The sequence below is a fragment of the Oryzias latipes genome, chromosome 19 (assembly GCF_002234675.1).
Source record: "Oryzias latipes chromosome 19, ASM223467v1".
Taxonomy (NCBI): domain Eukaryota; kingdom Metazoa; phylum Chordata; class Actinopteri; order Beloniformes; family Adrianichthyidae; genus Oryzias; species Oryzias latipes.
In genome coordinates this window covers 12,280,332-12,306,194 of record NC_019877.2, presented here as the reverse complement: position 1 = coordinate 12,306,194, position 25,863 = coordinate 12,280,332, and the positions used below count along the sequence as shown (strand labels likewise).

Here is a 25,863-nt window from a genome sequence, read left to right as displayed (position 1 = left end):
GATGTTCTCATTTCATTTGTTAGTTTTGTACCTGGCTGTATGTGCTGGTGGACAGCAGCAGCAGATCACACAGCAGCTCCTGATGAACCACTTTATATTCACTGCCTTCAACCACCAGCTTTCTCATCTGCACAAAAGAACACAACACTCAGTATATAAAACTAACTAAATCCCCTCTAAGTCATGCATGCTTCAGTCTGTGACCCTGCGTGGCGTTTATGCCCTGTCACACCGACCTCATGCTGGAGTAAAACCCGATCAATGAGCAGTGCTCTGATGTGCTGTTTTTTCCCATGAAGCTGCAGGACAGATGGCATATTAAAAAAAACAAGAAGTCATAAGATGGATTGAAAATGACAGAACTCCCTTCATAACAACAAGCCTTTAACTGACCCTGTTTTCCATGGACTTCTTGACGAGAGTGAAGCTTTTCCAACGCGAGTCGAATTCTTTTTTGTGAGTGCCACGGAAAAACATGAGGTCACTGATGATCTGCAGTTAGACAAACAGAGGGCACAGTGAGACTCTTACAGGTCTACTGTGGGACCGAAAAAACATTTTATTCACTACTGACAGAGATACTATAAGGGCTAGACACCTTAATGATGACAAAGAGGGACTTTGTGTCATCCTCTGAGTGCTCCAAGATGTGGTCTGGATAGAGAAAAATGGATTTTACTGTTGTGTGGTCAAAATTCAAGTGAGGATTGAAGAAATGTTTGGGAAGTCTTTACTCACGAAGCAGCAGTCTCATGGTTTGGCAGATGGACTCTCTGTAGTTCTCCTGTGAATCATCTGGCAAGGACGAGACACACAGACATCCCTTATGGGCACAGAATCCAGAAAGAGCTGACTTATCGCTAACTGAGCTGGGTGTGTGTGAAAGAGGGCTGTTGGCTTACTGTACTCAATGCCCACATGCAGCTTGATCTCCCCCAGATTGACCATGGATGGCGCCCTAAGAAGAATAACGTGAATGACGCTGTAAAAGAAGCACTAATATTTGCGTGCATAGTTGCAGTCTTACAGGTCTGGTACGTGCGGTCCATCCAAAGGCGGCAGCATGATTCCAGCTCCCAGAAGGCAATGCTGCACAATAGCAAGACTTTGCAACAACTCCTCCCTGTGAATTAGAGGCTACATTACACTTTACAGACTCAATCCACTAAAAAAATGTTGTTTGTGTTTTTAGCATCTTCTTGTGGCATATATAAAGAAAATTAAGATTACAAATGTGTTTCTGAGTATTTCTTTATTGAAAATCATTATGAATCAGCAGCAGACGCAAAAATGCAGTTGCAAAAAGCATATAGCAGGGACGTGGGTGCTACAATCGGTGGGCCACAAGATCCCTACTCCGCTCCCTTCTGATGCACCCACTTGCAGACAAATAAATCCATGTACATTTTTGTTTTCCTCGTCTGAGCTGGCATCTGTCACTAACTGTACAGCTGGATGGCTCCTATGCTCACCATTGTTGTTGTGAGGGTCTGTAAGCTACCGGGCGGGTTGACAGTGTAAACAGATGAATGATGGGAAATGGGGGGTAGGCTTACTCCGCTCCAACAGTTCCGCCCATTTCTAATGAACTACAGCACATGTGTAGAAACTAAGGCCCACAAGATCATATCAAATGTGCATTAGAGCTGGCCCGCGGTATATACTGTACCGCTCATACTACAAATCCCACAATGCTGTGCCTATACATTGGCACGCAGTCGAAACCAGCAAGCGCTCCTTTTTTCTGTTGACAGTCATTGACAGCCATGCTCCTGTCACGTCAGACAAATTAATTTCACCCTCCAAAAAGTGGCCGAACAAAAGATGGACAACAGGAGCTTTTCAGACAGGTGGAAGGCAGATTATCTGTTCACGAATATAAAGGACAGACCTGCTTGTCTTGTGTGCGGAGCTAACGTGGCTGTAACAACAGAATATAACATAAGAAGACACTATATGAAAATGTTAAACATTACGTATCAGTTGCAGTTAATTTTTCAATAAATATTCAGTTTGGCCGTTGATTTTACTTCACTGACTAATTTTGGCCAACTGTGAATTTGAGTTTGACACCCCTGAACTACGGCAACTCTCCTTAATTGAATAAAAAAACAACACTTTTTGAATTTTGGGTAAAAAAGGCATAACCATAATTACGGTAAATGATTAGAGTGGGCCTTTAATGTAGTGTGTGACTGCTTGAAATATGTCAACACTTTTATAGCATTTCAGAATATACCATTAGGTTTGCGTTTTGCTTCAATGTGTGCCTAGATACAAAGGTAGATGGCAAAACTGTGGTAGAGTAAAGAATACCTGGACATTGGCTGAACTCCAGAGACATGCCGTCTGATTCGCTCCAGTTCGGGCCGCAGAAGACGAGACAACAACTGGAAGACAAAATTCACCTCGTCTTGGCTGGGCACGTGCCAGCACACACCCAAGTTTGCCACATCTCCAGCTCTGCCCCAGTCCTGAAAAACAAGACAGAAAATGTTTGAGAGCTGCTACCGCTTTTTCCAAGAGGCAGGCCAAACTACACAGCAGGTCAAAACCACAGCAACGTTTATCTAAATAATTAAAACACGTGCATAGGATTTGAATCCAGCCACAGGAATGTAACCCACAAAACTCTCATTCAAAAACACTTACGATCAAATCTAAAGAGAAAGACAAACTCTGTGACCATGAACTACTATTAGAGAAAAGCTGACATTTACAACTATGAGATGGAGCTTTAGAATTTCAATGAGTAAACTCCCAGCAAGAAAGCTAAATAAATTCAAGATTCTTTCAAACCTATTGCGTAGCTGCAAAGTATTAATAATTGCATGGAAGAAAAAAGATATTGACAAACTTAACTATCTCCGAACAAAAGAAAAGAGGGAAAAAAGTCTAAAATATTTCCATAACAAGAGTAAACAAGAGAGAGGCCTTGTCTTTATAATCTGTTTTAGGGAGCTTTTTAATCATTAAAGACCCACTCTGATTAAAATCGTGTTTTAACGTGTTCTCGTTACATTTTTCGGATGATAGAGGACATATATAAAGAAAATATATAAAGAAAAATTTATTTATTCAAATAATTTTGAATCAGTAGTAGACGAAAAAATGCAGTTTGAAAGAGGAGCTTATTTGGGCTGGGCAGGTCACCAGCTCCATTCTAACGCATCCACTTGCAGACAAATAGATCAATTAACGTTTTCATTTTCCTCGTCTGAGCTGGCATCTGGTTTACACTGTAGGACTGGATACCAATAACGTTAGGTTGGGGGTGAGAGGGGCTCGCCGGAAAGCAGGTAAACAGGTGGCTCCGTTATGAAGGGGGGGCCGCGGTTGCTCCGTGCCCACAACTTAGAGGTGAATTTCCAATGAACTCCTGCTGCTCTGCAGAAAATATGTCCTACATAACAACAGCTTTTTTTTAATTTTGGCTTAAACAGTATAATCCCAGTTAAAAGACCACTGGGAATGTGTTTAAAGTGGATCAAACGATGAATGGAGTGGAAATTTAGTGCGACATTTTAAAACATTTTAAATCCCAATATTTTCAGAAGGAAGCCAGTTTCTGTCAGTTGTCCTCAAAGAATGAGTTTCTCCTATTTTGAAAATTATTGCATAGATATTTAGTCATAAATAAAAAACATTTATTTGCTAGTAGCCTATGATATACGGTTAATGTGAATCCTGTGGTGTGCTGATACACACATTCTCTCTGGAATACACAGTATACGTCTACAATCTATAATTGCTACCTCGTTCACACTCATATGCGGAACACAGACAATAGTTGATAAATGTTTTTTTTTCCAAATCCAGTTTTGCAAAAAAAAAACAACTGCAAAATCTACTTTAAAAGGAAGATCCAAATAGAGTACAAAAACTGCTAAAAGCTTTGAATCACCTTGACAGATTTTATCACTACTGACTCCTGTATGTCTTCAAAACCTAGTTGTAGTCATCAAATGTCAGTGACTAATTCCTTGCAGTTAAAGTTAATAGAAATCCACTCAAAAAATCTCATTTTAAAGTACTAAAGTGAGGTTACTTTTGGTTTAAAAATATATTTATTGACTAACTACTGTAATACCAGTGATGGCAGCCAGTAAACAAATGGAACTGTTTTCACCTAAACTGTGTGCTTACACACCAGCGGCTAGATTTAATTTAACTGTCAGCTTGCAAGATTAAATAATGTGGCTTTTGTTTTGTTCTCTTTGTGCTGCTGCAGCAGTTTCAAGGTGTGTGTTTTACCCGAATAGGGAGGTCGGTATTAAAGCCTCCAGAGGTGCTGCGGTACTCGGTGGGATAAATGAGGGACAGCGACCGGAGTGTGTGTTCCAGCAGACTGCAGGCAAGTGTGTACGCGTGCTTGCAGCGCAGACGCACACACACGCACAGGATAAGCTCCAGGTCCCCTTGGTATTTCAACAACTGTTCACCATCCACGCGCGTTACCTTAACACAAATGCACACATAAAAAAACACAGACACACTCATATGCAATTCAGTGGAGAGTTGCACCTTAAATACTAAAGCCGTCCAATAAATCACAGCGTCTGGCTCACTCTGACTTGCTTTAAACTCCCAAGGGTAATAAAGCAAAACTGAAAGAGTGTCAATATGTTCAGGTTAACGGCGACACTCCATGATATTTATGACCATGAGAATGCCCTCTGCAAAAAAAATCTCTTTTGATTCAACCTCTTTTTTGTAAGTGCAACAATTTTTTATGTTTATAAAATATGGAGACAGATGAAAGTAGTGGTAATCCAATATTTTTAGTCAATTTTTTTAAAAATGCTATACACATTTAAGATGTAGGTATTAACTGGAGCTGTCAACTTTTTGCATTTTTATTGCTGAGTTTTTGAGTCTGCAGACATTTTTCATACGTTTATGCATTAAAAAAACACAAAATGTGAAAAAAATGAAAACATGGTTTCAGCAGAATGTTTATGCTATCAAGAATTGATATTTATTCTTAACAAGTCTCATAAAAACCTGTATTAAAAACAGAATTTCAAACAGTAAACAATGGAATTGTGAGTCTGGTCATGCATCGCTGAATGCCTGGGTGACCAAACTCATCAAAGACACTGGCAAAATATATAACAATAATAATAAATTTCCGCACATGACAGCACACATATTTGAAGTAAGTCTAGTCAAGTTTCAGTTTGTCTCCAGTTTTGGCTAAAAAGTTAGTTCAGTTTCATGCCTCCACACTCAGGTCTGTTCACCTGCAGCTTTGATGGTCTTTACTTTTTTCTTGATAATCCAGACTGCTTGTGAGCCTTAGATCAATTATCACAGAGCAGATAATGAAGTGTGTCTGTAGTATCAGGCAAATGTAATCCATAAAGAAACCCACCAGTTTGTTGTTTATTTTTGTTTTGGATCTGAAATGTCAAATATAAATGGGCACACATGGGCAGGGCATTTAACCCCCCCACCCACTGGGAGGGGTCACTATGACTCATCCAGGGATGGAACTTGATTTTGCTGGTCCATTTTTTTAAATATCAAATTTGTATTTTATTTCAATTTTAATATGTAATTTAGGTACAAATTCATGTCTTTTAATGTGAGCTTAAATACTGTAGATTTTATTTCAAGTAAGTTGACTTTAAACATTACTGGTTAGATGCATCGTGTGCCCTTTTGTTTTAGTATGCAAACTTAAAAGCAGGGGTCTACAATAAACTATTACAATATTATTTGCCAACAACTGTTAGGTAGCATTTGAAATCATGTAATCGTTGAAGTATGAACCCCTAGTATTAAGAAAAACACGTTCCTAGGATTTTTAGTGTGAAGACATTTAACCAGGGGTGGAGCTGCAGGGGTGCAGGGGGGGGGGACCACCCCTTGAGTGAATATTAGTATCAGTATTGACAACGATTTAAAATAATCATCAATACAAGCTTCTCTAGATGTTAGTAATAGCACCTAAGCTAAAATATCTGCTGTATTATTATTAATATCAATGAAAATATGCATTTTTGATCCATTCACTTTCTACTCTGCTGTTCTCATTTGCAGCCCTTCAAAAGTCTTCTGCCTCTTTCCCGGCAATGTTCTAGCTCCGCCACTGCACTTAAGCCTTTGTCCTCTCACCTCTGACAGGAGCTGTAGATTCCACAGCAGCTCTTTATCCAGCCCCTCTTCATTCTGGATTTCATCATCTATGTTAACAAAAATAATTTCATATTTATGCTGTGTTAAAAAAAATCACTGTTTTAGTAAACGTCCTTTCTTGTTATGCAGAAATCAGCTGTCTCAATTTTGCATAAACGTGCACTGTTATGCTGCATTCCAATAGTGTCTAACATGTGCTGGCCACAACCCTGGGGAAGGATTAACTGAACCAAGAGACAATTCAATTTCAGATGTTGCATTTGCAAGGAAAAACAGTAAAATTTCCTGCATCTAATCAATGCTGATTATTGACAAGAGGAACCAGTAAACGTTAGAAATAAATAAGTACATATTTTTATGACTAAATGCTTAATATTCAAAATGCAATATTGTGCACTCTCAGTACACAATAGTAAACACCTCAACAGAAATAACAGAATACATCCACTCCATAAAGAGTCAGTAGACTCCAAAGCTGTTAACATTTTTTAAACGATTAAATTGCAGGCTCAGCAAAAGCCATGTCCATTTTAGTCATGACCACGCTGCAAGTCTCAGGAGCCACTGTGCTACAGTTGGCAGTTTTGCAAAAAGTGTCAGTTACTCTTTTACAACAAAATCTGACTTTGTGACGGTAAAGAGACCTCCGGGGAAGAGGATAAAGAACCAATAAAACTCTCAAATAAAACGGCATATCCATTTAGCTGACACAGCAGTGCTGGTGCCTGCAAATTGTCTGAGTTAGACCTTTTTCTATTTTCATTTTCAAAACTCTGCAAGTTAGAACCGACAAAAGGGAAAACCCCTAAATCATCACAGGAATACAAATATGTAAATATTTTAGGTGTAAAACAGAAAATATGAGGCATGAAGGTGAATTCAAGCAACACATCTATATGATTATTATGCTGATAAACCTGAAATAATGGAAAACAGATCGCTGCCAATAAACATCAACCAAAAGGGTTAAGAAAAATGTCTCTGCAGAGTAATTGTCAATTAATATGTGGAAAACAATTCAGTAAATGTGATAAATGATTGTTAACAAACTCTACATTATAACGACTAGTTCAAGTTGTGATTTTGCACATAAATGAACAAAACATAAAAATGACATGAATTATCTGATTTATATCCTTAATTCTCTTCTGGGGTTTCTGGTATTTATTATTTTGGAAAATATTGTTGCAAAACTGCTTCCTGTGTCCCTCATTGTGATCAAACATCTCCCTGATGGAGCCGAATGGAGACAGAGAGAACATCTAATGAGAAATCCAGTCCAGTTATTTGGGCCAAAGCTGTTCTGCAGCAGAAAACGACTTTAATACCAGTACACATCTGTTTCTTGCAAGCTGTAAAGTCCCCTACATTTTTTTTTCAAAATTGTATTTAATTAGTCATAACTTAGACGCACATTAAAAAAAACCTGTTTGCTTGTGAGTGTGGTAAGAGCTTTCCTATTAAATGAACTGCACTACATGCACAGCGTGGTACTGACTGTCAGTAATGTGGGAGATGACGCTGCAGCAGTGAGGGACGAAGAGACGAAGAGACTCAGCAGGATGACACTGCAGACACAAGTGTAAGACACATTAAAGAGGTATGCACTAACAACAAAAGCATGCGGGAAACAGACATGAGAAAGAAAATAAATGCAGGAAAAGAAAAAATTAAAATACTTTTTCTCTATATATCTGCATTTGAAAGCAAATACAGTTCAGTTTGTAAAAATATGGGAATTCAAAATTTCGTATCATAGAGGACAAGCATACCTTTGCTGCAGCTCTGCACATGTCAGCCACCATCCGACCTGAAACACACGTCTCAAAAATGCTGGACGTGGCAAAGTTATACAGCTTCTGCAGCGCAACCTGAGGCAATAAAAAGAAAGATGATTCCCCTCAGGTCTGTGTGAGGACTTTTTTACTTTCAGACAAAAAAGCGTCTCCTTATGAATGAAGGCTATTGTTCACAGCTTTACTTTTTAAAAGCTACCTGCAATCCTAATCTCATTAACAAGCATTGCGGTTAAATATTTTAACAGTAGTTATTTTAGACTTCTAATGTTTTTTATGTAAAGTTGGAGACAGACAATAAAGATTTATCCAAATCTTTAAAGACCATAATGGATGCAAAAAAAAGAATCACTTCTGCTCTAAATTTCAGTAATGGCCTCCGTTTTCACAGTTTGAAACTACTTGGCAAAAGAAAAGTTCATTATAGCATCTATGAACCCTCAGAAAATTGGGTAGATCATCATGGGCTTCTTGCCATTTCTGCAGGAGAAGCTCATTTAGTGTTAAAACACCCCATCATGATAATTCAACTTTAAGGAAAATATTCCTGGAAATGACTTCCTCACATTCCCTCAAAAAAAAAAAAAAAAAGATCTCGTACACTTAGACATTTGTCGAGCACAGTCTGGCTTTTATGGTTGCATCTGCGCAGGCTGTTGGAACATGACACAGATACCAGATGCATCCATGCCTTCCGCAGCTTATCTACGAAGCTCGACATACTTTTGAACCAAAACTGCATCTGACTCATATCTTAAAAGTTGCCTTTGGGCAACTTCCTGAACATGCTGGAAATATCAGAGGCACTATCTTCAGCATCTACTGAACAACACCAATGCTGGTATCCTTCTGCAGCGCCACGTGTTCCATCATTCATTCAGTACGGCATGCAGCACAGATTATACATCTACTTGACAGTTTGATGTCATCCTTTCCATGTCTTGAAGTGCTCTATTTTTTGCCCAGACACTGGCAACATGAGGCGACACACCAGGAGGCTCTTTGTCGCAACTGATTTTTCACTTTGATTATCACTAAAGGAGCCCTAAGACAAGCCACTGTGCTGGTGCACTCATGCGTTACCTTGTATATTTCTGTGGAGCACTGTGTTAGGATTGTGCTCACAGTCGAGGACAGTCCCAGTTCCACAAGACTCTCCAGATGAGTCTGCGTATCCGTCTCCGTCTCATCTCTCGTCTGTTCTAACGTACTGCTGTCTATCAGAGCGAAACACCTGCACAAGGGCAAACACAAACACACAAAACACACAAATGCTAAAGTCACTTGTCAGCAATAAAGATGTCAACGGTAATATGATTGGCATAACTAAAAAGCAGTTTGACTTGAAAGGCAGTGAGTTTATTTTTCAAAAAGAAAGACAATCTTGTGTTCAGGCTCTGACAACAAAGCTCCACTTGTTACAATCTGACTTGCTAATTTACCTGTCCAAGAACTGAAGAACGAAGTCTTCAAACCCAGCAGAGGCAAAACACAGATCTTTTTCAATCTGGAGGAGAGACAGACAATGTAAGCAAATAATATCTTCATAGTTTTTAAAGGACTGAAAGAATCCTTAAAAGTGTGTGGTTTTAAGTGATGGAGATGAGCTTTTGCATTTTGGAGAAACATGTTTAAGATGGTATGTTTAAAAAGCAGCTGAAAAACCTATATATTTCACAACAGAATAAGATTTCACCCTTCAATTGTTTATTTCATGTTCCTAATTTCTTCAGTGGCTGGAGGTGGGGAAGGTTTTGTTGGACAATTTTAAGGTTTTCCAGGAAAAACAAAGTCTGCTTTAAACAAGCCCTTTGGATGTAATGTGTTAAGGGTCTATCAGTCACAGCAATCTGGATGAATGCCCATATCCTGACCAAAGGAAGGAGGATTTAAATCTCCCTGCTGGCCTGAGAGGAAACACAATGAGTTCCTTTTAAATATGGATGAAATAGTCAGCTGAGCACAAAAGCTGGATGGAGGGCAAATGAAAAAAATTGCTGTCTGTTTCTAGAAACTTCAAAGTAACAAGGCAGTTCAGATTGAGAAAAAAATCTATATTGAATTTATATACCTAATTTTTGCCCTGACTTATAAATTACTTAAACTAACAACAGCTGGATTTTTGAACATCCTGCAAAGCAGACTGTGCCACTGTTTTCTCAGTCAAAGACATGGGAAGTCTACTTCTGTCAAACAAGTGGGAAATTTCACATTAGTGCACTTTCTAAAAAGTATGATTTTTTAAAAATCAGAAATGAGGAATGCATTCCATCATTGTTATTTTTAAGGTAATGTGGGTGTAAAAAGCTGTAAACTTTATGAAAGTTGCTGGATTTCACTCCAGATACCAAAAAAAAATTCAAACACTATAAACATTTACATATATTTAAACACAAAAATAGTTGAGACTATATTTGCTTTTAATCAAATACAGAGAAAAATGAAACTGTTACTCTATGCCCTGCCCTAAAATGCAAAACATTTGGGGGAAAAACATATTGGTAAACAATACTACAAATGCAAAAGTACCCAGCCAAACATATTGGATCAATTCTTTAAGCATTGTTTTAAAAAATAATTATTATAGATAAAGTGAAGATTGTGAAATAAGGTTAAATATAGTAAGTAGAGCTCTAAATTGTATATAAAAAAGAGGCTGCACATCCTAAAGTTCTTATGTGAAAACTTGATTCCAAATCCTTGAGGTAATTTGTAAATCAATGATGGATAAATTAAAAGGTTTAATGATCTTTTTAGCTAAAACTATGCCAAAATCTTGAGAAAAATAAAAAACACAAACTAAAAGTATAGCAGCATGCTTTTTAACATTCAGATAATTATGTTAATTGGTGACTCAGGAGTACATATGCGTTGGTACTAAAGGGCAAAGCATAGACAGAAGAGGTGACACACCTGCACTAACTGTAGAGCTGGTAAGATTTTTTCCGAGCGGATTAAGTGGAGGAGTCATCTGCTGATTCCTAACCTTGACATTCCACAAATTTTCCTCGGGGCAAACACGTAATCTTTTGCACTTCAATCAGAGTGTGTTCGATGAGCAAGTGTGAATGTGTGTGTAAACGGGTTAATGTGGCTTGTGGCAAAAGCCCTTCGAGTGGTCAACCAGAATAGAAAAGTATACTACCTTAATACAGTTAGAATAGATTTGATACAAAAACTGTTCTGCTGCTGGAGGCTTTCATGACATAAAGTTGCACCGCAGAATTGATGCCAAATGCTTTCAGAATTTGGACAGTAGCATCATAAGTTTTCCTTCATGCTAACCTTTTTATGAGGTTAGCACTCTGTCAAATACGACCTGAGTCTGCCTGCAATGGCAGGCTGTTCCTATACCAAAACTAAAGGGACTTGTCAGAAAAAGCTTTATAAATATACCTCAAATCCCATTCTTAGTCCTTGCCATCAAATATTTTCCAAACCACACCTCAGATTAATGTCTATGGTAGCCTTGCAGAAATAAATAGTGATCTTAAGAGTTTATTTATGTACATTATTGTGTAAAAATTATGGAACTAGACATCAAGCTGATTACATTTCCTTAGGACTTAGCTTAGGATTTAACTAAGTGTAAGTTGATGTTAAACAGAAGTTTTTGAACATGCCTTTAGCCCATGGTGTTCACACTGGACAAGCAGGGAGGGGCTTCTTCTTCTTTGTCTTTTTCTACTGTTTACTAGTGCATGTTTGCCACCTACAGTTGGAAGAGGCTTGGTGCAAAATGTCGAAATGATGCAGATCTCATGAATCTTGCTCCAGACTTTTTTTTCACAACTCTATTCTGCAGAGGACAGTGTGAACGTCTTTCACCTCTCTGGAGATCTCACATATTATTTTTGTAAATACAAAGTCATTAATTTCTCCTGCATTTTACAGGTCACTTACAGGTCAGTGTGTCAACAATCAGATTCTTTATTTGCAATCTGTGTGATCTCCTTTTACCTCTGTGAGATCGGAGCGTTGAAAGGGAGCAGATGAACAATCCACTAAAGGCACCAGAGCTGTGAAGGTGGTGATGAACTGGAACGTAATCTGGATGGAGGCAAAACGGATCGATTTATTTCATCTGTTGTGATCATGGTTTATGCTAAACTACTTGGCAGATAAGATTCTTCAGATGCCTTCATTTATTTTTATATAAATATTAATTAGGAAGAAACACCATGGGTGCAACTAAAGAGAACACTGGTCTGTTTGATTGCTTAAAGCAGGCAATGGAGGCAAATTAGTTGCAGGTTCTTCAAACTCAGTGACTCATTCAACTTTCTAGAACAATTAATGGTATAAACCTCAGAAAGCAGGCAGGGAATTCACAAAGACAATGAAACAAGCATGCAGTGTAGTTGTCTAAAATTCTTTTTAATTACTAATCAACTCATTTATTATTTACCATGCACTTGCTGAAGTCATTGGGGTCAATCCCTGGGAGGGAGCCCATAAGCAGTGGGAGCACGTGCGCACGGCCTTCTGGGTAATGGTTGTTAGGGGAAACAAGGCTTCGTGCCATGCCAATCATGCAGCTGAGTGTTGCAGTTAGGGTGTGCGGCTCCGTCAGTGTCTCTATCGCAGCGTAGGTCCTGTTGTATGGATGTCGTGACAACAAAACAAAAGAAGATGAGAGATGATTCAGTGCCAGGCTGCATATAATTACATTTCTGTTGAAACACGGCACCTTAAGTCATTCAAATAAAAGAAAAGCAGTAACAAACTGTCACTGTGAATTCATGTTTAGGGCAGTCCTAAATCTTACTTTTCGAGTACAGGCGGTATGACCAGTTGTGGCGTGAGGAGGGCGAGGTTCTGAAAGGCATAAGCTGCATCTGTGCTTCCAGTTTTACTGCAAATAACAAAGGAGAGGGCACACGCACATAAAGCGGATGTAAAGCAGAGAACAGCATGGACAACAACAGGCAGATAATCAGACATGACCTGTCTTTGTCCAGATTATACTCACTGCGGCTGAGGCCGAGTGCATCCAGCAACTCATTAAAGAGGCTCAGCGCTTAGATAACTAGATGCGTGCTCAACGGCTGTTTACATGTTTACAAGTCACTGAACATAGATATGATGAGCAGGGACAAAAGCAGTTGGACATAGAAAATGCTCACTTATCTGCTTGATTTCTGTTTAAAGCAACAAGTCCGCCTACATACAGTATTTTAGGTCTATTATAGGTCTGCTCCAAATGAATTTAACTGCAGTTCTGGTGAAAAATCCTGCAAATATTCTGATCATTAAATGTTGGCAAACACAACCACTGACTAGCCCAGACAAAGCAACAGAATGTAGCCACTTCCACCCACAGTGACACCCCTAGTTTTTTTCTATAAATTTTTTGGGATAGAAATAATTTCCATCAGCCTTCTCACATAAGTTTGGCTTTGTACTGTGTCTGTTGTTTTTTAAAGTCGTTGCACAGCCTGTTTTTGTAAAATAGCTTTCCTGAAAAATACATCCTAACAAGATTTGTTTTTGTTGTTTTGTTTTACTTTTTTGTAGCTTAATTTATTTAATCTTCTGAAGTTTATTTTGTTTACAAATTTTTTTGGTCTTTAAAAAGTGACAAAACCACCAAAAGGAAAGGTATATTATATGTTTCACTCCTTGAAAAAATATTTAAATGGAGTCTGCTTGAAAAAAGGAACTTAAACATTCTTAAAGTCCCACTGCGATCATTTTTATCTATTTTAAAAATGTTCCCAGAAGTCTTTTAATTATGATTAAACTGTTTTGAGCCTAAATCAAAACACCTGTGTCATTTTCATAGCTTCTACAGAGCGGCACAGTTTTGATCCAGATGCCAGCTCAAATGAGGAAAACAAAGACGTACATGGATCTATCTGTCTGCAAGTGGATTAGAATGGAGCAGAGCGGCGAGGTTATGGCTGCTGATTTTAACTTCTATGTCACAGCTACAAGATTTTTCAGCTGGCATTTTTTAATCTGCTCCTGATTCACAATGATTTAAATAAAGAAATACTGAGAAATGTCTCATTTATATCCTCCATCATCAGAAAAAGGCCAGAAGAACATGTTAAAAAACACAATTTCCATCAGAGAGGATCTCTTTAGGTGCAGTACCTAAACATGGCCAGCAGGGCAGCTCCAGTGAGGCTGCGGGTGAACTCCTGCAGGTCTGCATCACTTAACCGGTGACTTTCGGGCACCACTGTGATCCAGCTTGGTGCGGCATGACGCTCCCTGTGCACGCGTCGCACGACACTCACCGGGAGACGCTGAAGCAGCCGCATGAGTCGAGACTGCCAGCAGAGATTTAGTATTCAGAAAGTGCTCTGTTTACAGAGATGTTAGATAAATGGTAAATAAACCACAAGAGAGTTTCTGAGTGTGAGGAAAGGAGCTATACCTGCCAGCGGCCATGATTCGATGGGTGGTAAAAGGAAGCAATGCTGTTAAACAGACAGGTCAGCTCTTTCTGTGCTGGGTTTCCTGCTCCACCCTACAAGACACAAGTTAGGAGACAATCACCAAAATGCAGTTTTTAACTAATCTAATTCAAAAAAGAAATTAAAGATTTACCAGAAGAGCTGTTATCCATAAAACCAAATACCCAATGTCATATGAGTTGGTAAGATATCGTGGCGCCACAATCTGACTGACCCCAACTGGAAGGTTCAAACTGCGCAGAATCCTGGTAAAGATCTACACATAAACAGTCATTTCATTTTGCATACATGACTCGGTGTTCCCCCAGCCAAACAGACTAACAAGCTCACATGGACATGCATATCATTCTGCTAATGACTCACTGTGGGAATATAAGGAGTCCAGTCCACATAGCCGATGTTATCATTGGCCAGGCGAGCAAACAGGTTCACAAGGTGCTGCAAGATAAAATTTGGAGAGCAATCATTGTGAGTCCACGGACAATTCCCAGAAGTGAAGTCTGATATTCAAAGAACAGATCCGAAAAAGGGAAAAAAAATGGAGATGTTTGGGGGTTGTTCAGCCAGAACGTCTTGGGCCTGAAGGCTGAATAAAAGCAGAGCAAAACGCAAGTGGAAAATCTTATCTTCACGCTGAGTGGAAACCGGCAACAGTTCAACAACATTTCTGTCATCATGACAGGAAAATTTAAAGAGTCTTTTTTTAAGAAAACAGAAACCTCACGAGTCGATTCCTTAGCATGATTGAATCCATTTTAATCTACCAACGGAAATTTAAGGTCTGTAATATCCATCAAATTTTAACTTAATGTTGATTTCCAATGACATAAAAATTTACAAATCAACCCAACTAACTGTTTGGATTACAAGATTTGAGTGATTTTAAAAAACGGCGAGATCACGGCAAGTGCGTTTGTGTCTCACCCCTTCCCAGCTTGGCTGGTTCTGCACGGCCATCCAAAGATTCATCAGCTCATTAAACCATAACCTGAATGAACACACAAAATAAAACACTTGGCTCATCATCTAATGACACACAAACACTTAAGGCTAAAGTCTCTCTAATTTATCTTTAATCCCAGAGAAGAACATGAACTCACTTTCTGTAATCTGAGCGAGATATTCACACATTGATTAAAAAAGTTGAGGAAATATGAAGTGGAAATTTTCCTGCTATTTATTCCAAAAGTGAGTCCACACATGAAAAAGCCTTTGGGTTCAACGAAGAAGGCAGTGAAGCTGCCAACTACAAGCATCAGTAAAAGTAAAATAAAATCAATTATTTGACACCAAAACTAGCTTTGTTTCCATAGGAAGGGCTTTGTGTAAACGCTCTAAACCCTGCGTGTTCACTTTGGATGTAGACATGCAGCACCTGGCACACAATACTGTTTCTAAAACAGAGCAGCTCCAGCTGGCCCCACTTACTGGAAGCCCTGGCTGTGTTCCTCAGGGGGCATGATGGTGGGCAGGAACAGCTCCATGTTGCTGATGGCCTTCTGCATAACCACGTCAAACACACACAGTAGGGGGCGCCACTCATCAAGCATCTCCTTTGTAGCGGACGCGGGAAAATACCTGGCAATGAATCCAACCAACGCACGCAAAAACACAAAAAAGAACAGTCGTGAGCACAAACAGATGTGGACAAAAACACAGACTGATCTACAGCACAGAACTCGAGCGAAGATCACAGAGAAACACGAGCAGCTTAAATGATCACAGCGAACAAGACTTACAGTCTGCAGCTTTTGATCAAAGCCTTCAGAATGTGGTCCACTGAGCTGTAGAAAAGAAGAAAGAAACATATGTGTGTTTGTGTAAATAAAAGATAAGGAAAAAGTTGTCAAGTAGATGTCTCATTATAACTGACCAACTGTTTCAAAGTTGAACAAAATGATCTGAAGGAAATAAAAAAAAGCAGAAAAACAATACACTCGAGGAACAAGCATAAACCTGTCATCCCAGCGGGAAACAGTCAACACATCCCATATTAGTCTCCATTTATTCCCACCGCAGTAAAAACGTTAACACCTGAGACCACCAAGAACAAATCATGAAAGTAGTACAAGAACTGAACCGGTGGCGTTTTGAGGAAGTGTTGAAAAACAACAAAAAATAACCTCTAAAATGCTGAATTTCGTCTGATTTTCTCAGGACATGTGACTCGCACTATGGTGGAATTGTGTGTACTTTGAAAGTGTGTTGCAGAATAGCACCAGACGACCCAAACACTAAAGACAACCCATTCATTCATCCTTTATCTGCACCCCCTTTAGTTAAGCAAGGAGGATCACCTACAGGTTGTTCTGTCACTCTACACACCATTATCCATTAGGCTTTTTCTTTAAACCAATAGCTAAATAGCTCACCTTTTCTCTCAGCCAAACACAACCATATTTCACGTTGAAATTCCTCCACCCCTGAAGCAATCCTTTAGAATGATGTGATCGTTAACCACCACCAGCATCTAGGTTCTGGGGTTTATTCCTCTATGAACCGAGTTCATCCTAAACACACAAGATGTCAGCTGCCCAGAGATTAACCACCAAAGATAATGGACGCATTTCCTTCTTATTTTCATCCTTATTGAAATGTCATTTGGGGGTCACGGAAATAACAGAGCCAACCCACTTTTGACAATTTATATTGTCACCAGTTAACCTCTGAAGCCTATTTTTGGACTGCTGAAGGAAGCCAAAGTGTGAAGAAAATTCATCCATACACAATTAGAAGAACTCAGTCCACCAATACATCCAATTCATGTGAAAAGTAATCTATAGCTCCTTCGAAAACTAAAACTGAAACAGGAACTTAATACAGCTTAGAAGTGCTGCAGAGAAAACTTTATCTTCATAAGTGGTTTCTTTCTGAATTATTTGTACATAGCTCTGTGTGTTTATTGTTTGTTTGTTTGTTTTTGTTGCTGTCCCAATTCGTTCTTGTGCTGCTTGATGTAATTAATCTTTTTTTTTAAAGTTGTCAACCAAATATATTGAGTTAATCAAATGAAAGTTGATCAAACATGTTGGAAATAAAACAAACTATTAGCACACAGCTGAAATTATTTTTTGCCAAATGAGGAATTAAGATTGAAGTGCCACTTGATGTTTAGGAAAAGATCAAGTGGCACATTTTATAATCCGATTAGGCTTTTTATTATTGTGAATTTCACTATGGTATCTGTAAAATTGTGTTATAAGATAATAAAAATCTGAATGACTTTCATTAAAGCACATATTTTTATTAATGGTTACCATAGACAGAATTTGAAATGATTTTTGTTTTACTTCATACAGTACATTAACATAATTTTCCAAAATTATTTTGTAAATACTTGATTTAAATATAGCATAATGCATTTTATTTTCATGGCATGAATCGAATCATAACCTTTTGACTTGTTCAAAAAAGGTCACAACAATTTGGCCTCATTGTGATGAATTTGTGCAGTCTTCTTAATGTTATTTTTGCTTTTTGTGAAAATCATGGCTCTGAATTTACACCTTTAAATAATCAAATAAAATGAACACATCTTTAATTTCACATTCTACCTACTTGCAGGTAAAGTCTAAGTGAGGCTGTTGGAAAGCCATTCCATAACACCAAACACACATGCAGACCAACCAAGTAGATTTGTTCCACATCAGAAACATCTGTCTTCCTATTAAAAAAAAAATTCCTGGCAACAGAAAACTTTAGCATACTTTCAAAGCTCAACCCTCCTCCCCAAAAAGTTTGGAAAAGCAGAACCTCTGAGATAAAAATAGATTTAAAAAAATGAATGATGGAAAGTGCCCTGATGCAATGCTTCATCACACAGCAGTGACATGTAGTAGTAAAACTACATACTTGGGGAACCAGATGAGTCCCAAATGCTCGGATTTGGAGTAGATGACCCTTTCGTATAAATCATAGAGTGGTCGCCATGGCAACTGCAGGTCATCCCTTGACAGCAGCTCCTTTTTCCTGTTTGAAAAAAAAAATAAAAAGTTTTAAGCGGTTAGACTTTCAGAGCATGTCAGGTATGGTCATGAATATTCATAGAAGTGGAAAAGAATTGAAGGGGAAAATGGTGCAATAAGAGGTGGCTGATTGTGTGATCATGGGAAAATGAGTCACTCTCACATGCAGCTCTCAACAAAATGACTTAAAGACATGTCTGCAAACATAACCCACTGATTCTTTACAGCTAATAAAGCGTAACAGGACTGACAGCTGCAAGCATTAACAAGTTGCTGGTGCATGCTCGGCTAGTTTGAATGCTCACATTGCAACCCACATGCATGTGGTTCCACTGAGATTAAGAAAGATGTTTAACATCTGAACGTCAACATAGCTGCTCGCTAACATTAGCTTTTACTCCGAACATCCCGCTCAGCTTTTAGATTTCATATCAAGCCACAGGCGGGTGTTGCATGAGCTTAATGGGCAGACGTTTTTTTTTTATTCTCTGTAGAATTCCTTATCTGTACTCGATTACCAATGTGTTCCTGTAAATTCGCAGGCTCTGTTGGATTGAATTTGCTGAAAGGGTTCAAAGTGTTTTCACTTGGGAATATGAATAATTTCCACATCACCACATTCCTCATGTCACCTTCTTGCTTTATCCGTCTAACAGTGATGGAACAGACTCTCATTTGGGAGGTTTGAAAAATGAAGAGGGGAAGAAACAATAGGGGGAAATGGCTGTGAAATGCGAGGGATGGCAAGAAAAGCCCATTGAGACCTAATGCTTAATGTTACGTATCAAATTCAGCTTTTAGCTGTGAAATCTGGCACTCAATATACCGTTAGCCCAGATCTTTCTCTTTTCATCTCATGGAAAACCCTCAGACAAATGGCATTCACATGAAGATGTTGCTCTGTGATGGATGTGAAAATCAGGGGAACAACTAAAGACAAATGGGAAGTGACGAATGGGACGGTCTTGGAGAATATCTGAGCGTCAGTGCAGGAGTGACAGATCTGACCTGTGAGACAATAGCGTGGAGTCTGTGGTCTGGTCAGGGTTTAAAAAGTAAATAATCTGCTATAGAGCTGACGTTCTTCATTTGTTTTTATTTGAGTCATTCTGATTCACTGCCTGTTTAAACGCAGAGATATTTCTCCTATTTTATTAAGTTATTTTCATTTTCTGTCTGCATTTCTGCCTTAAAAATACTTAAGCTGCTAAATGTTCATCTTATATCCAGATTTCGAAAAACAACAAGCTTTGAAAAATCCAAGTTCAGGTTGTCACCAAACACTATGTATCTTCATCACTTCACTGAAGTATCAATTTGAAACTCGAGTACTTTTAAACATTTTTACAAAACAAAAATCATCTTAGCGCTGTGTTTTGCCACCAGCTGATTGCAAACAGGGTAAACCGACAACAAAAGGCAGAACAAACTTCTTCTTGATTTGCCTCTGTCATAATTATTTTAATTTATTTTAATTTAAATTATTTTAATTTACTATTGATGTGTTATTTTAATGACAATACACATCAACTTGCAGTTTGATTTCAAGTGTAAAATCTGAAATACAGGTTCTTACACCACTGAAATGCATTTCAAAATAAGAGAGACAATCTATTGTAAATATAAAACTTTGTAATTTAGCTTTAGAAATATTATATCAGCTGTCTTTATGACACCGAAGTGAACAATGTTCGTATTTTACATCAGAGTTCACACAGATGGGTGCTTTTATGCCGCAGTGAGGCAGACTCTGGGAAAACTGATCCAGCTGATCCCAGAACCGCCCAACTGTATAATAAAGTAACAGAGAGGGAAAATTGAATTTTTGTTCTAATGAAGTGTAAAGGGTTTTATTGATAGGGTTTTATTGGAGTCCACAAAAGTATCCAGGAGCAGCGCTGCTCCATTACTGTGCATAATGGCACTTGGCTTTTGAATTTTCCTCACAGTGAAAACAAACATGCTGTATTTGGTGATTTCCCGAGTTTTGTTTCTGTACCTTTCTCATTGGATTTAAAGATAAAAAGAAAAAATATATCAGAATGCTATTCTGTGTCTTCAAAAATGGAACTGTATTCTTTTTAAAAAAAAAACTGTATTTAAATTGCAATTGTAACAAATTGCAGGTACTTTTGTTTTGTATTCTTAAATATGAACCACTGGTACATGTATTCTGTCATTGTGCCACCCACTGATTGTAAACAGGATAAACCTACAACAATAGGATGATGTTTACGTGTTACCAAACCTGATGTCAAAACAGCATCAATTTCCCCTGCTTTGCATGTGTTTCCACTCATGCAGATCAAACGATTGTGTAACAACAGCGGTTCCTGCAGCTCCAATCCAAGCACATCTTAAGTGTGTCCAATGCAATTTTTTTTGTGCTTTCCATCTTCTTACAACAGCTGTGGGGCTGCCATATCAAAGAGATCAAAACTTTTTTTCCTGAGAGCAGAAAGTCCAAAAAAATGAACGGAAACTTTTTACAACAAATTACGACATATTTTTTATTATATGGAAAGTTTGTTCAGGAGACTTCTAGGGAAAAATATTGCATAACTAACGAATTTGGAGCAATTTATATAAAAATATATCTTTTTTAAATTTTGAAAAGCACATTCTGAAAAATGTTCAAGGATTTTAGGCATTGATGTGAACCCTGACACTATTGGGACAATGTTTTTAACATGTATGTAGCATTTTTCTAATAATATAGATTAAAAAGAAAAATTACACTTAAAATTGTATACCTGAATATTTCATTCAAATCGTTGTGAATCAGCAGCGGTCAAAAGAAAATGCTGTTGGAAAAGGTTGGAGGTGTGACGTAGAAGCTACTACGGCAAGCCACAAGTTCCTGGTCTGCTCCATTGTGATGCATCCAGTTGTATACAAATAGATCCGTGTACGTCTTTGTTTTCCTCGTCTGTGCTGGAATCTGGCTCAAGACTGTACGGCTGGACCTTTAGGTCCATTGGCACTGGCCTCCTAGTCGTTCCTTAGGTGAGGACCAAAACACACGGTGAGGCTTCGTTCCACCATTACGGTCCTCACCTGTGGAACAGCCTGCTGGAGAACCTCAGGGCCGCAGAGACTGTGGAGGTTTTTAAGAAGAGCCTCAAAACCCACCTTTTCAATCTGGCTTTTACATGACTTCAGTTATTGCTTAAGTCTTTTATCCTTTATCTATTTCTTAATTTGTCCATTTTCTTTACCTAATACATTTATTTATTTACCCACTTATTTATTTATTTTAAGGACTATTATTATTATCTTTATGTTTTTAATATACTATTCTTTTTATTGTTATTTTACTTATGATATTTGAGGTTATGTTTTAATCATCTGACGTATTTGAAGCCAAAAATGCTGGGCATGACTTCAATGAATTATCAGAAAAATAGACATTGTGTCGCAATATGGCTTTATCTTTACAATCTTTCCAATCAATATCTATGCCTGATGGACTCAAAACTTCCCTCGGTTAAAACTTTTCCCAGATAGGATCTTCTCTAATTAGCTACATTTGTCCTTTCTCTTCTTCAGGTCGCTCAAATCTGCAGATGGCTGCTGTCCAAAAGGTGGAGAGGTAAGTAAGAAATCCACTTTAACAACATCATGTGACGACAACCAGTAAACCCTCTATCAGTAGCGATATTTACTAACAGGGCTGCGGTCTGATCTTATTATACATCGAAGCTATATCCGGTGGAATTTAGCTTCAGTGGATCAAATGATCTCATGTCAGATTAAGTATTATTAGGTGTGCAATCATTGTACTGTGAAAGAGAGCTCTCTCCAAGCCGTTAGCACATTTCCAGGTCAGCAAAAAAATATATATATATCCTTCTTCCTGCAATGAGCTTGGATGCCACCGGGAGGAACACCTTTGGGAAAAGCAGCTAGACATCCATTACACGCAAGTGCAAAGGCTTTCTACCCACTTGAGGAGCTGAATGAGCAGCCGGGCGTAGCACTGCATCATATTTGGCTCCAGGTTTGGGAGGGTGACCAACTCGTAGAGGAGTTTGATGAAGAGGATGTGGTCCTCCTTGCTGAACCTCCGGCCATACAGCTTCAGAAATCTGAAAGAGGAATCAGCCTCTTTAACTGGTTCTCTTTGGTGAATTTAGACTTAATATCAAAGACCAATTTAGCATCATTTATTTATAAATGTGTGTGTTTAATAATTTATTGTAAATACATTTATTTAAAATTTGGTTCAGGACTTACGAGAAGAGTTTCCTGGACCAGAAAGCGACCCCGGGCCAGAGTTCCCTGAGGAGAACTGCCCTGCACAGGTTGGTTTTGATCTCTGACAAAAGTTCCGTGGCCTCTCGGTCCAGTTTGTCTGCGTACGGCAGCAGGCTGTTATACACTATCTCCTTCTGGGGGACAAACCCCTCCATGTCCCCGTCCACGGTCATGTCCCCCCCGTTGGTCACCTGGACGGACAGAGTAGCTTCCCGTAGATCGCAGTGGCTTCTGGAAAGTGTGCCGCTGAAGTCAGAGGACATAATCCGCTGTGGCCGACCGTGGAAAGTGTGTCACGCTAATTGAGCTGGTCAAAGCTCCCGTGCGTAAAGGAGAAGGAGCCGCTTCCGCTCCGGCCTCACATCACACAGACACCCGCTTAGGAATGGCACACCACAGGGGGTTAATGGCAGATAGGGGCCTTGCAGGTTCTGCAGGGGAAAAAAAAAACACTTACTTTTAAGTCAGACTTTGATTTAAGCAACCAGCAGGGAGAGCTTTGATAAAATTGGACTTTCATGTATGACCATGGGCGTGGATTTCAGTTTATTTTAACATACAGTAATGGGGGCACAAAGTAGGGGTCAAAGGTCGCCTTCTGCATGGATGTGTGTAATTAGAATTTCTCATTTGCCATCTTTTAGTGTGATGCAGTACATCCTCAACTTTTAACCTAATTGTTTATTTTAAGATTTAAGGTTTATGATCAAATAATTGCTGACACTTTCCTTAAAATACATTAGAATTCTTTTAATCTAAAATTTAAAAACTATAATCTTCACTGTTCTATAAATACTCAGAAAAATCAAGGAGTAGATTCAAAATATTTTATTAACCTGTAATATCTAAATACTCATATTGTTTTTTACATTTAAGTAAAATATGGCATTCTAGCATATTTTAGCCAATTGTGCATTTTGTGGAACAAGCACCAAATTTGCCATGGATGTACCACAAATGGCAGCCATTTGTAAAGATGGCAGCCATTTGTAAAGATGGCAGCCATTTGTAAAGATGGCAGCCATTTGTAAAGATGGCAGCCATTTGTAAAGATGGCAGCCATTTGTAAAGATGGCAGCCATTTGTAAAGATGGCAGCCATTTGTAAAGATGGCAGCCATTTGTAAAGATGGCAGCCATTTGTAAAGATGGCAGCCATTTGTAAAGATGGCGGCCATACACTCAAGTGTTACAATATTTTCAATGTCTATTTGCCCCAGTCTAAATAATAAGGGGTTATTCATGCACAAAATTCCGCCTTTAACCTTCAGGGGTTAAAGACAATGTACATATTTTTATACGTGCATTGCATTATATAAATATGTTTCATATATTTTAAATTGCTGGATCTGCATTCTTATGAACTGCAATTTGACACTAAAAACCGAATCTTAAGAAAGTAAATAGATCTTTGTTTCAAGAAATTGTCTTGTTTTCTGTCTTGTTGACAGTAAAGTATGTATGCTGTACTGTATTTCAAAATAAAAGCCAACAATTCTGAAATGCTTTGATTAAGAGGATCTGCATTCTTATCAAACTGTTATTTGAAACTGCAAAACCTAAGACTTAAGGGGGAAAAAACTTGTTTTAAGAAAAATTAAATTAAATTATTTTTGGTCTTGCAAGAAATATAGTCTTATCAAGAAGGTTTTTCCAAAAGAAAATAACACATTTTGGAGACAAGTTTTTTTCTTAAAATAAAATTTTCAGTAAGACAATTTTTGTTAACCCATTGGCAGAAATTATTTGCTTATTTAAAGATATCTGTCAATGTGGTTAGAATTTTTTACTCATTTTATTTAGCAGTGGAGTAAGTAACGTGAGAAATGTTGATGTCTGGACTACAAATCCCAGTAGTTCTTTATTTGTGTGTAGCAGCAAGCTAATCTGCAGAATATAAGGATGATCTGATAAATGGATTATTGCACCTTTCCCACTCCATTGACCCACTAACCCATCCCTATTCAGATCCACTAACAGGAAGCGTTCTCTCTTTATTTAGTCTTGTCTTTGTGGCTGTTCTTCATTCTTTTAGGACACCTTTAACACCAACTTCTTTCTTCTCACTGTGCGCTATTCCACGTAAATCCCTTTTGCTTTAAGCCCATGTAATTCTTTGAAGACTACACGCCTAGAGCAGGGCAGCAATAGCAGGACAAAAGCAATGGCCCACAGAGACGGCTTAGAGTACAATAGTCCTTTTGAGTTCTCTATTTTGAGAGAAATGAGGCAATTGTTGCATTGCGACTTTTCTTAAACTGCTTGATTGTCTACTGCTTTCTCAATCCTCCTTCAGTCCCTTAGGTGTGTACTCATAATGTAACCTGGCAAAATAGCAACATCTTTGTTTTGTTTTTTTTGTTTTTTTATATTTGCAAAGATACAAGAATTAGCAGCTGCTGTACTAAATATCTTTAGATGTTTGGAGTGAATTAATCTGGATTGTAATAGAATTTCTGATTTTGGATATAAATATTATACTGTAAAAGCATTTTTTTCCCCAAGGTGGAGTGCATTCAAGATGTTGTAAGCCTTCCTAAGAAAGAGTTTAGCTCAAGGTCAGAGAATGCAATGCCTAAAGAATCCCAAAATGGAAAACAAAGGTGCTGCATCTCAGACCCCACAGGTTCATGCATCATGTTCAATGTCAAATAGCTGGAAAAAAAAAAAAACTTTTATTAAAAAAAAAGATTTAAACACAAATGTTGTCTATTAACAAACTCATAATGAACACTTTCCAATGAAAGATGAAGCCAAAAGTCATTTGGCCTTAGTGGCCTGTGGCGTGTTTGCAGAAGGTCGAGCATAGCTTTGCAGCAGAAAATAGTTTACTATCATTGTCAGATATAAGTCAGTAATTATATGGACTTGTTTTGCAGCCAATGGGGCTGCATAAGTTGAACTCACTGGGGGGTTCAAGGGGGCATGTATAAGGCCATCTGTCCAACAGTTTAAACCCTATCAGAACTGGGCCAGAAAGCAATCAAAAGTAATGCAGCGAATGTGCAACACAAAAGCAAAAAGGGATTTTTAATAGGTCCTGTCAAAATCAAAAATGTGACCCAAATTTAATCACATAACTTTAACAAAACAAACATTGGCAAAGTAAAAGATGGATAATCTATTACATTCTTCCATAAATACATGACCCAATGACCCTACAAAAAATGAATACTGTTTTTTAGTCGCACTTTTTTGTCAAATAAATAAAGGTATGGTAATAAAAAAAATTCTACTTGCTTTTAAGAGGCTGCTTTTGACTTCCCCTCTCAAAATACAT

The 25,863-nt window shown here is 38.2% G+C and overlaps 1 protein-coding gene across 1 annotated transcript in view; it reads right to left on the bottom strand.

The window, feature by feature from the left end:
* LOC101166994 (proteasome activator complex subunit 4B-like) overlaps positions 1–23,118 on the bottom strand; it is a 38,270-nt gene extending 15,152 nt beyond the window's left edge. The window contains exons 1-27 of the mRNA XM_004080451.4: positions 22,564–23,118; positions 22,275–22,415; positions 18,215–18,331; positions 16,102–16,146; positions 15,791–15,940; positions 15,287–15,350; positions 14,726–14,800; positions 14,496–14,618; positions 14,323–14,415; positions 14,037–14,215; positions 12,706–12,792; positions 12,346–12,532; positions 11,898–11,987; positions 9,380–9,444; positions 9,021–9,171; positions 7,914–8,012; positions 7,640–7,709; positions 6,121–6,188; positions 4,255–4,458; positions 2,317–2,474; positions 1,028–1,123; positions 903–958; positions 739–795; positions 599–654; positions 394–492; positions 237–299; positions 32–127 (exon numbers count right to left, since the gene is read on the bottom strand). Coding sequence (XP_004080499.3) covers positions 32–127; positions 237–299; positions 394–492; positions 599–654; positions 739–795; positions 903–958; positions 1,028–1,123; positions 2,317–2,474; positions 4,255–4,458; positions 6,121–6,188; positions 7,640–7,709; positions 7,914–8,012; positions 9,021–9,171; positions 9,380–9,444; positions 11,898–11,987; positions 12,346–12,532; positions 12,706–12,792; positions 14,037–14,215; positions 14,323–14,415; positions 14,496–14,618; positions 14,726–14,800; positions 15,287–15,350; positions 15,791–15,940; positions 16,102–16,146; positions 18,215–18,331; positions 22,275–22,415; positions 22,564–22,847 — 2,973 coding nt within the window. The 5' untranslated portion in view covers positions 22,848–23,118. The remainder of the gene's footprint in view (positions 1–31; positions 128–236; positions 300–393; positions 493–598; positions 655–738; positions 796–902; positions 959–1,027; positions 1,124–2,316; positions 2,475–4,254; positions 4,459–6,120; positions 6,189–7,639; positions 7,710–7,913; positions 8,013–9,020; positions 9,172–9,379; positions 9,445–11,897; positions 11,988–12,345; positions 12,533–12,705; positions 12,793–14,036; positions 14,216–14,322; positions 14,416–14,495; positions 14,619–14,725; positions 14,801–15,286; positions 15,351–15,790; positions 15,941–16,101; positions 16,147–18,214; positions 18,332–22,274; positions 22,416–22,563) is intronic.
* Positions 23,119–25,863: the final 2,745 nt, after the last annotated feature.